Source organism: Oxyura jamaicensis, chromosome 17 (genome assembly GCF_011077185.1).
Source record: "Oxyura jamaicensis isolate SHBP4307 breed ruddy duck chromosome 17, BPBGC_Ojam_1.0, whole genome shotgun sequence".
Taxonomy (NCBI): Eukaryota; Metazoa; Chordata; class Aves; order Anseriformes; family Anatidae; genus Oxyura; species Oxyura jamaicensis.
Genome location: NC_048909.1, coordinates 9870589 through 9885705, shown reverse-complemented (window position 1 = coordinate 9885705; position 15117 = coordinate 9870589). Strand labels below are relative to the sequence as shown.

The 15117-nt window shown below is 37.6% G+C and overlaps 1 protein-coding gene across 2 annotated transcripts in view; it reads right to left on the bottom strand.

Annotated features, from left to right (window-relative positions):
• Positions 1-236: 236 nt before the first annotated feature.
• The window catches only part of RABGAP1 (RAB GTPase activating protein 1), a 69378-nt gene continuing 54497 nt past the window's right edge, over positions 237-15117 (bottom strand). For both annotated transcript variants that reach the window (XM_035341497.1, XM_035341498.1), the window contains 10 exons: positions 14772-14915; positions 13140-13181; positions 12664-12792; positions 9038-9130; positions 7971-8081; positions 4839-4943; positions 4274-4357; positions 3516-3587; positions 2788-2985; positions 237-1985 (listed from right to left, as the gene is read on the bottom strand). In XM_035341497.1, the coding sequence (XP_035197388.1) occupies positions 1863-1985; positions 2788-2985; positions 3516-3587; positions 4274-4357; positions 4839-4943; positions 7971-8081; positions 9038-9130; positions 12664-12792; positions 13140-13181; positions 14772-14915 (1101 nt within the window). In that variant the 3' untranslated portion in view covers positions 237-1862. The remainder of the gene's footprint in view (positions 1986-2787; positions 2986-3515; positions 3588-4273; positions 4358-4838; positions 4944-7970; positions 8082-9037; positions 9131-12663; positions 12793-13139; positions 13182-14771; positions 14916-15117) is intronic.

The following is a 15117-nucleotide window of genomic DNA, read 5'->3' as shown; positions in this document are numbered from 1 at the left end:
AAGGTCATTTTTGCAGTTTCTGTTTTTTCTAAGCAAAACCTAGATTTTATTATATAAAGCAGTGTTGGCAACATGAAGAACATGCAGTCTTTTTTAGCAAAGCCCTTTGCAGCATGAATATAGTTTTGGTCTTACAGAAGCTTGCAGATCCTAATGCTTCTATTTTAAGAAGAAAATTGGTTTCATATTGCAAAATATTTAATGAATTCCTGTTAAAATGAAATGAAACAACAAAGTAGTTATACAATTTTACTAGTTTATATTTCAGTTCATAAAGTATACACACTGCAACTATGCTACCACAATGTCCACGCATCTAATATTGATGGAGTTACAGGTTTTGTTTTGTTTTGGTATTAAACAATAGAGATAATGTATGCAGTTAAGGAAAAAAGCTTGGACATAGCATGTTCTATTCTGTAGTTACAGAGTACATTAGCTAGCATTAGTACAGTAAACAAGAAAAAGGTAGAAATACAAAATAAACCAAATATCTTTATATACAAACCAGTGCCTCTTATTGTTACCAGCTTATACTCACACTGCACACAAAATTTATCCACTGATGCAATAGATACTTCAGCATAACACAAACCATTATAAATTAAAAAAAAATACAAGGTGCAAACTCCATTCTACAGCTTTCTGGTGAGAACTCAAGACAATCCAAAGAATAAGAAATCCAAGCACGTTTAGCACCTATTAGTGCAACTGCATCGAGCGTGGAAAATGACCTACACAACCTCTGAACATGTTAACAGGGAAGCCAGTTGGACAGCTATAGATGCTCGCAGCTACACTCACGCAGTGATTTTTGCCTCATATATATCTCAGTTTATTGTTTCTTTGTCCCATTCATACCTATGTGCAAAACTAAATCCTGGAAGCTTTCTCAGAGCTTCACAGAAGGCCTCCTACAGCCAGTTAAAAACAAAACAAAACATCAACAACAACAAAACAACAAAAACAAAACAAAAAAAAAACAGACAAAAAAAACAAAGACTTAATTGTCAGACCATCCACATAATTAGTACTTATTAGCAGTTCTGGTGTTGGGAATTTTAACGCTGTTGATATGTGGATCAAACAATATGACACAGAAGTGAAACGGAAATTTGCCAAGAATTCTGATTATTCTTGTCTAGCACTTAGACAAGGCTCCCAACCTCAGGTTGTGAATTTGTTTGGCAGTCCATGCCAAAAAAAAAAAAAGCCCAGAGTTGCATAGAATTGATTAGTAACAGAAAGAAATGCCAAACACAGAGAGATGGATGCTGCATCTAACTAAAACAAAGTGGGGTTGCTCCGACAGGAATGCTGAAATCATCATCCCCATTCATAAAGCAAAACATGTCACCTCCTACTCTCCATATCCTACCTCTGGGGACTGCTTTCTGGCACTGATGTAGTTCTTGTTAAAGTTATCTTTTTTTCTTTTTTTTTTTTTTCTTTTTTTTTTTTTAAACTTTGTTAGTGACACTTTTCCTTTCAAATAAAATATTAAAAAAGGTTATAACTGTAAAAAAACCTATCATATGTAAACTTAACGATTAGGGTTTGGTAAGTTCTCGTACCTAGTCTGTGAAAAGCCTCCAGCCAGACCGCAGAATGGAGTGTTTCTCTGAAGAGCTTCAATCTAGCTACATCACCTGTTAAATATCAGTAGTATGAAGATCCCGTGTCTAGCAATAAAGCCATTTTTGTGTTTCCATCCTTTTTATCACTGACCTATTGAAATCCTGACATGCTGTGTTTCTATTGTATTTACATTCTGGTCCTCTCATGTCACAGAATTAAACATCTGGCCAAGGAAGGCAACAAAAGGTGTTGTGTTAAGAAGGTGTGTTTGACCGAACTGCTTTTCAACAAGTCTCTTTTCCTTGGACTCCAGTCACTGTTTTTATAGAGCTTATTGTTCTGTTGAACCATGTTTTCTTTGCAGCTTGTACTTCATTCAATGCCAGACCCAAATGGTGTTCCAAATCCTGCAAACAGAAGAATAATTTATTTAATTTGGTATGCATTCACAACACAAAGTTACAGGAGTTAAACTTAGAAGGCTGTAGGACATCTACAATCTCTTGGCTACTGTAGAAGCTGGACAAGTCTTACATAAATTAGAAGTAATATAACTCGGAATATTCTATGATTCTATGAAGCAGATAAAAAAAAAGTTTTGAAAAGCAAAACAAGCCTTTACTGTTGCCCAAAGTGAAACATTCAGCTTTCTTTAGTACATGTAAATCCATTAATTCTTTCTATCTGAGAAGGAGGTGTTCCCACAAAAAGTGGATATTCTACAGACTAATTTTTAAGTTTCTGTGAAGAAGCACTAACATACCAGTTTTAGGCTAAAACAACAACATTGTCATATTTTACACTAGTACCTCAAATACCTGGAGTGCTTTTCAACCATGTTTTAAGAAATATGTCTAACATTTGTCACATTAGTTCTTCATTTAACATTGTGAGATAAAGAAATGCATGGTTCAGTAGTTTGTCAGAACTTGGATTTCTTCCAAGAAGTTGCAGAAGATCAGTCAGTAAGTACTGCACTGCAGCCAGGCAAATGTCTGCAAGTTGTGGTAGCTGGTAAATACAGTTCATGCAATTTCAATTATTTTATCTGCATACACCACGTTTCAGACAATGTTTGGTTAAATAAGCCATACAGGAAACAGCAGGTTACAGTTTCAACCAACAGGATCTGCCCCAATCCCTCTACAACAAACACATTTTTCTAGGAATGCAGGCACACCATATACACTATGTACCCCAAAGTATTACCTGTATTTTACATTCCGCTTCCACAAGCTGCAATTTGGTCTGGGCCAGCTCAAGCTCCATCTCCCTCAGCTGGTTTTTCAGTGTTTCCTTCTCCTCATCTGTGTCCTCATCGGAACCATCCTTGGCTGAACTAGCAACCTTCACACGGCCTTCTTTATTGAAGAACTCCCGGCAATGTTCACAGTCATCCACTTTTTGCTAAAGTAAATACCTGATTGTGAATGCTTGTACTGAAGCGTTGACGATATTATCACAGCCTTTTCCTGCCTCTGCTCTGGCAGAGCAGCACAATGCCAGAGGGACCATTAATGGCTTGCAAACTCTTAACTACCAGGGAGCACAGCCAAGTAGGTTCCAGCCATGCCCAGATCTGTGGGCTGTACAAATACACACTGCTGTATTTTTGGTAAAACTGGCTCTGTAAAAGACAGCCAGACCAATCTCCTCCAATTAAAAAATAAATAAAAATAAAAATAAAAGACCCCTCAGAACAATTAACATTTATTACTGCCCAGCATAAAAATGTAACCAATACAGCAATGGAAAAAGATGACAGCTATCCATCCCTCCTCCAAGATCTCCCCCTCATAATCTTATTTCCAAAACTGTAAGTCAACAATGAATGCTCTTTCAACCATCATTATAGTAATGACAAATTATATTATTTCTGTTATGATTTGGCTAAAAGATTTAAACAATTCAGACTATGGTTCTATCTGGTCTCTTACCCGTATTTTCTCAATTTCAGCTTTATTTGCTGTTTGTTGCTTTTCCAGCCGCTCACTCAGCTGGGAACAAATCTGAAACCAAAATTATGTTAGCAGGTCATTTATAAATGTACATTTTCTCCAAGATGAATGCTAAAGCACAGATGAGTGCTACAAGAATGTTAATATGGATTGTTTGAGGGCTCTGAGAAAAATCCAGAAAATTGGGATACTACATTAAGTTGTCTCATTCTATACATTTTCTCCTATGCCTATAGGAAAATGTGCAGTTTCAATGTAAGTTATTGGCCTTTTGTTCGGCCTTGCCGTAGGAATCCAAAAAGATTAGGAAAAGCATGGCTCTTCTTGTTGTCTTTGGGACAAAAGGCTTCGCTCCCTTGATACCTGATGATCAGGTGCTTGAATTCTAAAGCAAAATCTTTGAAAAGAAAAAGGACATCTTTTTTTCTCCTTAACTGCAATTACCATCTGATTGAAGAAGTGAAGATTAAAGAGCTTTTAGAATAAGGCACAACTTTGATGAGAGCTAACTTGAACAATGTTAGGCTGTCACCGAGGCAGTGGTGGTCTACAAATACCCATGTCAGGGGGTAAACAGAACTGGCTATCACTATTTCAGCAAAATAAACACAAAGCAAGAACAAGTTACCTGCTTAAAATAGCTAAAACGTCTCCTCAAATGCATGGCGGAGAAGTCTCCTAAAGTGCCTGAGAAAGTCTTGGGATTAGATTGCAAAACACATAATCATTGAGCTTACCTGTTTGTAGTCACCAATAATAGAGCTGTTCTTTTTGATCTCTGACTCCGCTTTATCTAGTTCCCTACGACACATTTCCTTCAGCTGTAGGAAAAAAAGTAAAAGGCTTGTGATATTTGTACAACCTGAAAAAATAAATGGTTGGTATTTCCTCCTCCTCCTTAACCTCAATACTTCTTGCATAGGGCAGTATTCTACAGGGAATAAGGGTCCATCTCACCTACATAGAAACAGGGAAAAGCTGGACTTTGGTGGTTCTCATTGCTAGAAAAATGACTAGTTTAGAGAAGAAAGTATTAAATGTACTGACAGGTGAAGTCCCATGCTGCCTCTCTGTGCAGCAATCTCTGGCACAGTCTGCGCCTTCGCAATTTCAAGTTAAAAATTCACTACTCTATGAAGCACCTGACAGGAAAGCAAAGAATTCTGCTTTGCTGACGTCCTTTACACTACAGAAGAGGCACAAACATGACTTCGAACATTACGCTCTTCCCACGCTTGTCACTTTTTTTCCCCCTCTCTCTGTACTGCGCAGAAATGTGAAAATGACAGAAATACCCCTAACCTGAGCTGATTCTTCTTCTAAGCGCCTCTTTTCTTCTTCTGCATCAATCAGCTTCTGCTTGGTCATTAGCAGTTCCTTGTTCAGAGCATCTGCCTTCTCCTCCGCCTGAAACACAGAGAAGTTTACAGCACTGAAGAGGCTTTCTTGCTGTGCTGATGCTGTGAGGCAGCCATGGATGGAGGCTCCGGTAGGAGAAAACAGTCTTTTAATTCTTATTAATAAAAGTCTGTTCACTGTTACTAATAAGAATAGCTGGATTATTGTGGTATTGTTTTATTTTAATTATAAATAAATAAACATTTAATTATAATTATTTTTCTGAACAAGTACCATCGGCAATGGCAAAGCAGCAATAAATTAAAATTAACAGAGTACACCACTATACTCCATCACCCCTACAGTCTCTCTTGAATTTAGAGATTATTTTTAGCAAAACTGGAGTAGGCCTTGCTCCAAAGAAATCCAATTACAGAATTAAGCTTTGTTTTCTCATCCAAACTGGAAGCTGACCAATACATTTTGAAGACAATGAAAGGTACAAAACAGCTCACAATGTGCAAGATCAATAAACAACTATAATCAGCTTAGGCGTTAAGTTCAATTTGCAAGCATCCAAACTTGTAATGCAAACAGAATTCATGAAAAATGTCTCTATAACATTAAAAACACACCTCTCTGATGCCTACCAGGGGATTTGATACCACCTTTATATCAACCAGAAAATGTATTAAAAAAATTAGCTGCCAAAATAAATGTCAGACTCCTCTCTTTTAAGAAAAGAGATGTCCCACCAGAAAGCATACCTTTTATTTATTTATTTTTTACTTTTTTTTTTTTTTTTAATAAAGACGTATAGTTAAAAAATCTTGTGCTCTTCATAAGCCACTCAAAACTACCTCTGCAAAGTAAGACATCTTTTTCCGGTCTTATACACGGCAGCTCAGTACTTCCCAACAGGTGTACGAATTCTACATAAAAATAGATCAATAACTCAACTGAAATATAAAATGTTCAGAGAGTAGCTGTACCATTTCCCTTCAAAGGAAGAAAATCAGAAAGTGAATTTTAGTCCCTTAAAGTCCTGCTGATCCTTTAAAACAGATGGCAAAGGCAAAGAGAAGATCCTTTCATTATACATGGTTTTTAAGGCTGTTTTAAAGTTAAAGAAAACTGGGATGGTGAGAGTCTAGCAACAGCAGAAAAATGAAGCCTATTTTCTGGTCTAGTGCAAAGGTTATTAAGGAAATTCTCATATTCCCAAATGCTTTGATCTTTTAGGCTGCAAGATTTCAGACACACCATGAAGGTATTAGAAAAGGTGTATTAAACAATGTCCTTTGGTACTTTTCTTTCAGGACATCTGGCTAGTAGAATGAAACTTACCATTTCAGGTTCCAATTAGAAGAATTAATCAGGGTCCTAAAGTAGGATCAAACCTACCTATCTCCTCCTGGGGGATAACCTGACTGAATGCTACCAATCGTTTACCACCTTTGAAGGCATCACTGTTACATATCCACTGGGGTATCTCAAAGATTTTGCTTAATTTTGTTCCTCTCCTGGCTCTCCATTTCAATGAACCAATACAAAAGCGTAACTGTCTTACATGTACTGAAGCATCCACAAACAACAGCTAAAAACAGATACAAAAAGCTTCTTCAGTACATTTTATTTGCTGCAGTCCACCCTCTGAGTGCAACTACTGGTCAGTCTGCGTAGCCTTCTATGAGCTATCTTTAATGAAGTAAAAAAGCATAGGTAAAAGGAAGTGGACATAGCAATGCTTTGTGAAAACCCTGTATGGAACATACTTCTATAATTTCGACATTTAACATAGAGCAGTAGGTGTAATAAACCTGAAAGTCACCAAACAAACCTCATTAAGAGCAACATTCATCCATTAGCATCAACATTTACCTTGAATATTTTTCTAATAGCAGGTTTCCAGGAGACTGTGGGAAAACTTAATGTTCTCTGCAGCAGGAAAGTTGAAACGCTTTAAAGCCCGTCAACCCCTGCACTACATGATTTTTGAAAGTTATTTTCCTTTGAGATTTCTGAAACGTACTTAGCTTAGTACAGAACAAAACTGCCAAAAACCAAGTACTTGAACTCTTCATATCTCTAAGCAGATAGACCAAACGCGTTCTAGCCTACTACATGCACTACAAATGCCAGTATCTTTCTGCCTCAGCATGTCTTGTAAAAAAGCATAACCTGATAAACTCTCCCAGATATGACTATGTAAAGAAGGGAATGGGAGAGCAAGCTTAAAAAAAACAAAACCTACAACAAAGCAAACCTGAAGCTTCCTCCTGAGAGCTCTACTGATATGGGAAACAACCACTGACAGTGAGTTCAACATGGGCAGATTTCAACAAGCCAGACCCAAACCACAGGAACTTTTTTAGAGTTGCCGGAGGTATCTAAGAGCCAGACAGACTCCGACTTCCAAGTTTATTAGCTATTTTAGAAAAGCCCATCTCCTGTGAGATCATACACATGAAAATACCAGTTGAAGGAAAACAGAATACAGAATACATGCTATTATTTTTTGTAACAATTCAAAGACTTGGCTCCTGCTATACTTTCTTTCAATATACATATAGCAGAAAGTAATTACTCAAGTACAGGTTTAGAACCTGTCTTTCTCAAATTACACTGAATGCTTTTCAGAGCAATCAGTGTTTCAGTCAGTGGTCTTATTTCTCATGGATATCTGACACAGGTCTATATATCACCGTTCTGCAGTAGGAACACGGAGGAGGAAAGAATCCTATCCCACCCAAATCAATACCACCACATTCTGCAGCGTATCAGATACCCTGTAAACATGCCCCCCCCCCCACCATGTAATGTGAAAACCTGCACCTGCTCAGCCTACGGACCTGACAGGACTACAAGTAGCCCAGTAGTCTCAGAAATAAACATAAAGGCAATCCCTAACCCTGAATGCAAGACATGAGTGAAGATACATCCCATAAGGAACAAAGAAGAAGGGATTTATCAGTCCTGTGAAGAGAAAACGCAAATTTACGAAGTGGGAAAACATTCTATGATACCTTCAACGACAGGATTAACTAGGATTAGCCCAGTACTTTGTCTCCACTACAGAACATAAAAAAGTCTTACATTGTCTAAATCTTTTCGCAGAGCAATCTTGCTGGTCACCAGTTCATGTGCAAGATCATCATTTTCTTGCTCAAGCCTCATGTTTGCTTCTTGTAGACGACGGTTTTCGCGCTATGGGGAAAAAAAGAAGTCAAGAAAAGTCTTACCAGGTATTTGTCTATAAAGCAATGCTTACTGTGCCTGAACAAAAAAGCTACCTTATATCTCAAGTATTGAAAGAGACCTGCATTAAATTTATTGAGGACAAAAGCAGCTAGCCGTATTGTTAGGATAAATTAAATGTTGAAAAGAAACCATATATAAATAACACTGCTCATCTATTACTTGATTTCCTGGAGAACTGGTTTTGAAGAATGCAATGATAGGGGTGTCTTTCTGCCATCAATATCTTGCAAGGAGGTTTCTACAAAAACTGATTTTCTTGGCTGAAAATAAAATTTGCATGCTAGAAAAGGTGAGAGGATGGTCCTGGGAATGCCATTCTATATTCTCCTGCTACAATTTCCAGCACACAGACAGATATTAAAGTTTATATACAACTTTTCAGCTTAAAATACATAAATGTATGTGTGTTGATGTGTTATGTATAAACACACAGAATTAGATATAAAATATATTCCTATATTTTTTTCAAAACAAATATTTATAAAATTATATACTTACCACAACATACATTATTTAAAATCAGGGAGAGGAGTAAAGGCAAAGATTATAATCAATGGAAAATAGAGCTATAATCAATTAGGAGTTTTCTTTCTGCTCCTGACACTTGGCACAATCAGCACATTACATAAGTGCCAAAACCTGGCTCTAGTGAAAGAGTTCTATAAGCCCAAATAGAAATTCACACTATTCCTTTTTCCACTGAGAAGCTGAGCTCACAAGAACCCTGCCACAATTGACATTGCCAATACAAAGAAATGTACACGATGTTCATGTAGTCTGTTTTCCTGCTACATCAAAAACTGGTCACAAAACAAAGAAAACAGCTTAAAGAAGAAAAAGTCAAAGCAGGAACTTCCTGCAGGTGCTCTGTGTTAAAACAGATTGCAGTAGGTAGGCATTACCTCAAATCTTTCTATAGGATCCTCCTGTTGAGCTTGCTGCTCTCTCATGGTATGATATTCCTTTTCGTATTTCTTCAGCTTCTTCTGGCTAATCTAAATTAAAGCAGCCCATTAGTTCCTGTCCAGAACATCAATAAAAGAACACACAATTCACAAAGGGTTATGGTACAAGCTTTGGGCAACTCCTGCCTTCTACAAAACACAGCTAACATGTTCACTCAAATTCTGAGTGTCAAACCATCAGACATAGTCAAAAGTTCTATTCCACTCAATATAATCACAGCGGAATCCCTTTCTCTTATCCTTTTGTGAAACAGAAAAGTTTTTGAAAGGGATCCATTAGAGCATCCTACCCGAGATCTCCTTGGTACCGTACAGCTATTTGATGCTCCAAATACTACAGTGACTTAGCCAAACAGATTGCTTTGAGGCCCACAGCGCGTGTTTAATTTCTGACTTAGCATGGTGGCGAGGTTTCTTCAGCTGCTTTTTCAGCTGTAACATTCATCATCATGCAGAAATGTTTGCTTTGCTTTGCATGAGGCTGCAAATGCTGAAAGGGCAAGCGCAGGCTCAGCTGACTTTTCTGCTAGCGTTGCTCAAGCCCAGTAGAAAACAATCCAGTCCTAAAGTTGTCTAGGTGTTTCAGGCAAGCAGCAACACCTCAGAAGCAAATATGCTCTGTCCCCTGCTGCTCTGGGATTCGGAAGACAGGAATTCTGTTCTCCTCTCTGACAGACTGCACAACACTGGGCAAGTGACTCTCTCAGGGTCCCAGTTTCCCTTTCTGTGAGAGGGGAGAGAAAGGTGATGTTCAATCCAGTATTTTGTGCGCACTGTCCAAGTCCTATAGGGACAGAGAACACAAGATTTCCAGGCGTATTTCCAGGGGTCTGAAGCCAGGTTTAGCGACACAGGCTATGCTCACACTGCTGCAAGCATTTTGCATGCAAGGCAGCACCCATCTAAATTAAATTGCTAGTAAGAAAAGCTGCTGAGCCTTTCTTGTTATCTTAGTAAACCAAGAAAATGGAACAGCTATGGATATGTTTTCCTCTTACAAACAGGCTTTGTCTGAGAAATATATTAAACAAACTTTACATGCATAAATGGCAGACAATGGAAAGCACGCTTTAATTTCTCTTATCTGTGGCTTTTATCACTAACACTCTTACTTGAAATGAGCTGTAGAAAACTGGTAGGTAGGCTCCCCCTAGTGAGAGTTGCACAGAAACATTTAGCTGAATGTGTTTCAGGTGACTTTTTTTTGGAGATGCCAACCCATTTAAGTGGAGTCAGTCAGCCTCATCACAAGTGCAGAAGTTATTCTTACTAATCAGGCCAGACAAACTCTGAGAGTATTAACCCTACTGACAATACAGCCAGTGACCTCAGGAGGTTATTTCACTGCTCTGCTGAAACACTGCCCGAATTGTTGGGTTTCATACACCAAACCTCAAGCTGTGTAAAGGATAGCTCTTGAAAGTGAGGCATCCAGCTGTGCAAGAGGATGAGAAGGAAGTCACACCACTATGATTTCATCTTCTACTTTTCTGAGTGCATTAAACCAGTTTTGCCTCTAGATACTAAAAACGAGGTGATCACGAGAACATTTGCTGTTGTCACCAGCTCTCGACTCTGGACCCGGAGAGGGAGCCGCGCTCCTGGAGTCAGCAAGGCCTATGGGTGTGCGTGGTGATGGAAGGCAGAAGCAAACAATGGAGTCCCACCAGTTCTCCAGGGGCACCGAAGGCAGCAGTAAGTCTGTGAACATTTGACTGCACCACTGAGGAGTGACTTGAAGAAATTAGCGCTGTCTCAAGCTCATCATTTACTGACCTCCTTTTCAGCAGAATGCTGTTGTAATCACAATGCCTTAGCCAAGCTACCCTTCCTATAAATGATTTATTTTGACATCAGACCCTCTTTTGCTCAAAAACACTTCCAGACACAGAGCTGGAGATTTCTACTGACAGCGAAGGACTTGTATTTTAGGTCAAAGAAGGCGATCACGTGCAGCACTCCAATCAGAGGCAACAAACAGGGATGAGATACCGAAGTGTGCAGCATCTGTGCAGAGCCTGCACAGTGCAGTGCAGCCTGCACTTTCTCCATAACTTTCCATTAAACCCCCTGGAAACATGCAGCACTCAAGAAACCAGTGTACAACCTTGACTGTTTGCCTTTACTTGACACAGCACTGAGAACGAAGGGAAATTTGGCAGAGTGGGAAGAGGAACAAGTTATTTGGAAACATGAAAAGCAAATGCACCCATTGCATGTGATCTTAACCAGATGTACATGCAACGTCTAATCTGTGGCTAACATCAAATGATCGGATGAGCTAAAACAGCTTGCTTACTTCTAAATTATTTCCTAATTTCTACACTAGTGTCATGTAATACATGTTGAATTCTATGGAGAATATCGTTACTACTACAGGATGTCTTGAATGTTAACATACTAGGGAAGATGTGCACTTATAAACTGACGCTACAAAATAATGCCTCCAGTGACTTTTAAGAAATAAAAAAAAGAATCATACCTGTATATTTGACCAAAAGTTAATCTATGTGAAACTATAAAGAAAGAATCACAGCTTCCTTAAGATATACAAAATAAATTACCAGAGTTCCATTTTAGAACTCCATCATCCCACCTATAAAGAGGAAACAATACATTTCTTACGGTAACTTCATTCTGAAATTCTATCTTAAGGGCCTATTCCAAAATGCCAATGTAAAGCTTTAGTTAGAATATTTATTGATTATAAAAGCAATTGACTTTCAGCTACAAGATAATGCAATACTTGATGTAAATAACTAAAGTCTTAATGTCAAAGGCTAGAAGTTTTATTTTAAAGTTATACTTAATAAATAGGGCTTAATGGGCAACTGAAATGTAACAAAAAACATCAAACAAAAAAACTCCACTGTGTACCTCAGCAATTCTAATACACAAGGAAGCCCACAGAGCTCTCTGAATAAGTTATCTCAGAAAACAGGAACTATTGAGATTAATTCAACATCTCTACAGTCTACAATACACACTGAACTCTAGTTTCTATTCTGTTCAAAAGAAGGCTCCTATAAGGATCAGAGATGACATTTTATTGTGATGCATGATTTCTGTTCTATAAGTCAGAAGGCTAATCATTCTCGGTACTTTTTTATTACAGTAGAATGTGCGCCCAATTAAAAATAGCCACACTCTGAAAGATAACATTTTGTTTGTGCATTATATACTCTGTTTTAAATAAAACCTCCCCCCTTCTTCTCAGTTAAAGCTACTACCCTTTTTGCGCCTACTACTAGATGAGCATTTCAAAGAACTGCAGCTATGTCAGTGTTTTATTTTAGTGCTATAAGTGGTGTTTTTGTTGTTGTGTTGTTTTTTGCTTGTTTGTTTAAGTCTGATTTAAGTAGCACTGAATAGTGCTCTCTGAAAGCTAGTCTCTCTCATTTCTCCAGGTGGGCTATCACTGAAAATCTCAGGGCTTTTCTGTATTTCACTGCAATAAATCTGCAATTATTTTCATTTGGACAAACAAATTGTAAAGTTACATATGGAAACTGAAATTGTACCCATTCCAGACATGCTCACAGTTGCTATCACCACATCTTTACCTTCATATTACAGGCTAATTCCATCAGCTTTTTTGCGTTTTCCTCTGAACGGTATCTCTTGGGCAGCTGTACACGGAAGAATTTTAATGCCCCTTCAAAGTCAGTCAGTAACAGATCATCCTTGGTAGTCTGGAGACAAGGAAAGAAGACCCAGTAATTGCAAAGCAGATTTTGAACAAATACTGAATTCCCAGAGACAAAGCAACAACAGTTTTGTAAAGCTCCCAAGAACATATTTACTTTTTAACTTCCTTCAAACTGGGTTTGTTTCTATTTCTGCAACCTTCTATTTCCCTGCACTCTTTTCCCCCAAAAGCACTCTGCTGCACTGAGTAAGCCAGACAACAGCATATGTAATACAGCAAGTTGTGAGCTTTAAAAATATATAATAATTATTAAATTGTTTTTAATAAACATCTTAAATTTTGATACAGTGCATGATGAAGTATAAAACACTTTAAAAATTGGATACTCACTTTTAATAATCCCAGCGCAACATTGAAAATAACACTTATTCCCTAAAGAGAAAAATAATGACAAAATAAATTCATTTCTCAGTATTTACAATCCTAGTTATTAAATTATTTGGTGGGTTTCGTTGTTTGCCTAGTTTTGTGAAGTTGAGAACCAGGATACAAGTTTACACTTGCAGGTAACTACAGGTACTACATTAAATCAAAGGCCCAGAGAATGACTTTGCCAAAAATGAGGAAGGTATTTTTACTGGATTGCCATTATGTGAGAGCAAACCAATATTTTAACACAGGTTTTAACATCTCCTTAGTAGTTTGAAACTCCAGAATGATAAAAGCACTGTACTTTATTTTTAATGACTAGTTGGGCAGCTAAAGGACACTTAACTTTCATACAGCAACTTCAGAAAACACTGGAGTCAAATGCAGCAATATATGCACAAATGTATTAATTTCTGCTATTCAAAAGTTGGAATAATTCTTTTAATGACAAAGAAAGTGACTCACTTTAGGACAGAGTCCTACATCATCTAACCTTTGCCACTACTTTTTGGAAGTGTTTTATTTAAATTGCCCAATTAATTATGAAAAGTCAACAGCAGCATGCAACTTAAGTGGGACCTTCAAAAATCAAGACACATCGCTGATATTTTAAGATTGTCTTTCTTTTCCCCAATGAATTGTTTTTTCACTATTATTTTTACATGACAAAAAACCCTAAGCCTTCACTATGAACACATTGACTATTTATGAATTTAAAATGTGTTTCTAAACAAATAAAACTGATTTTCTAGATACCATCTGTTACTTTCTGTTTCATTGGCACATGGACAAATCAAGCAGCAGACAGATAACAGCGAAAGGGTAAAAACATTGACCAGGAGGTTTATGAATGCTGAAACCCTTCCGTGTAGGAAATGCAGATAAACTGCCACTGCACAGCAGCAACTGCAGATCCGGTGAAGAATGCATGAATAATGTTAATCAGCAAGTAAGGAAGCAAATCATTAGTTAACTCAAGGATGCTTCAGTACAAAATATGAATTGTTCAAGTATTTTAATAAGCTCCAACTGAAACTACACTACTTACCAACGTACCACCAAATATACTGTTTAAAACATGATTATGTACAAAATCTCACAGTAAAGAATTTGCTTTCCTCCTTATATGCTGGGAAGTATAAAGAGACTTCCAGTCTCCTGGAAAAAGAGCTCCAAGCTTGTGAGATTACCAGCACAGAAGTTAGCTGAGCAATTTTGTATGCAATGGCCTTCTTGCAACAGCGTTCTACAAAAACAACTATCACGTATAATACAATTTAACAACCAAAGAAATTTGGAATCTTTCATCCACATATATGTAAATTAATTTCCATCCCATGAGCACCGTATGGAATTATACATACAGATTAAACAGTATTCTCTGAAATGCGGTATTATAATCACACGTGTTCCCAATTCATACCTTTAAAACGCTGAGATCTCTTTTTCAGTGCAAAAATGTAACACTTCTACATAAAAACAAATATCACTTGCCTAGCTCTGAAAGAACAGATAGTAACAAGGACATGAACCAAGATAGTAAAAAACTGTCAGAAGTTACTAGCAGTACAAATCTCCAATTATAACACCTACCTCACATAAGAGTAAGTCGATAATATGGAAGACCATGTAGAGAGGGAATTTTGCAGTGAACAATGTAAGGAACCACTGGGAAGCATACATGTGTGCTTCAAGGCTAATGTCCAGAAAGTGGTTATAGAGATCAGGAATGTATTCCTAAGAACAATATATATTAAAAAAAAAAAAAAAAAAATGTTAACTCACACTATTTTGGAGCATTAGCTAAAATCCCAAAGTAACAGAAGTTGGGTAGAGCCCTTACAGTGACAACCAGTGCAGACAGGCAGGCTTCGGTATCCCCTCATGCCTCACAAGCCAGCTGCCTGACAGGCTAAAGAACCTTGCAAGGATGCTGAAG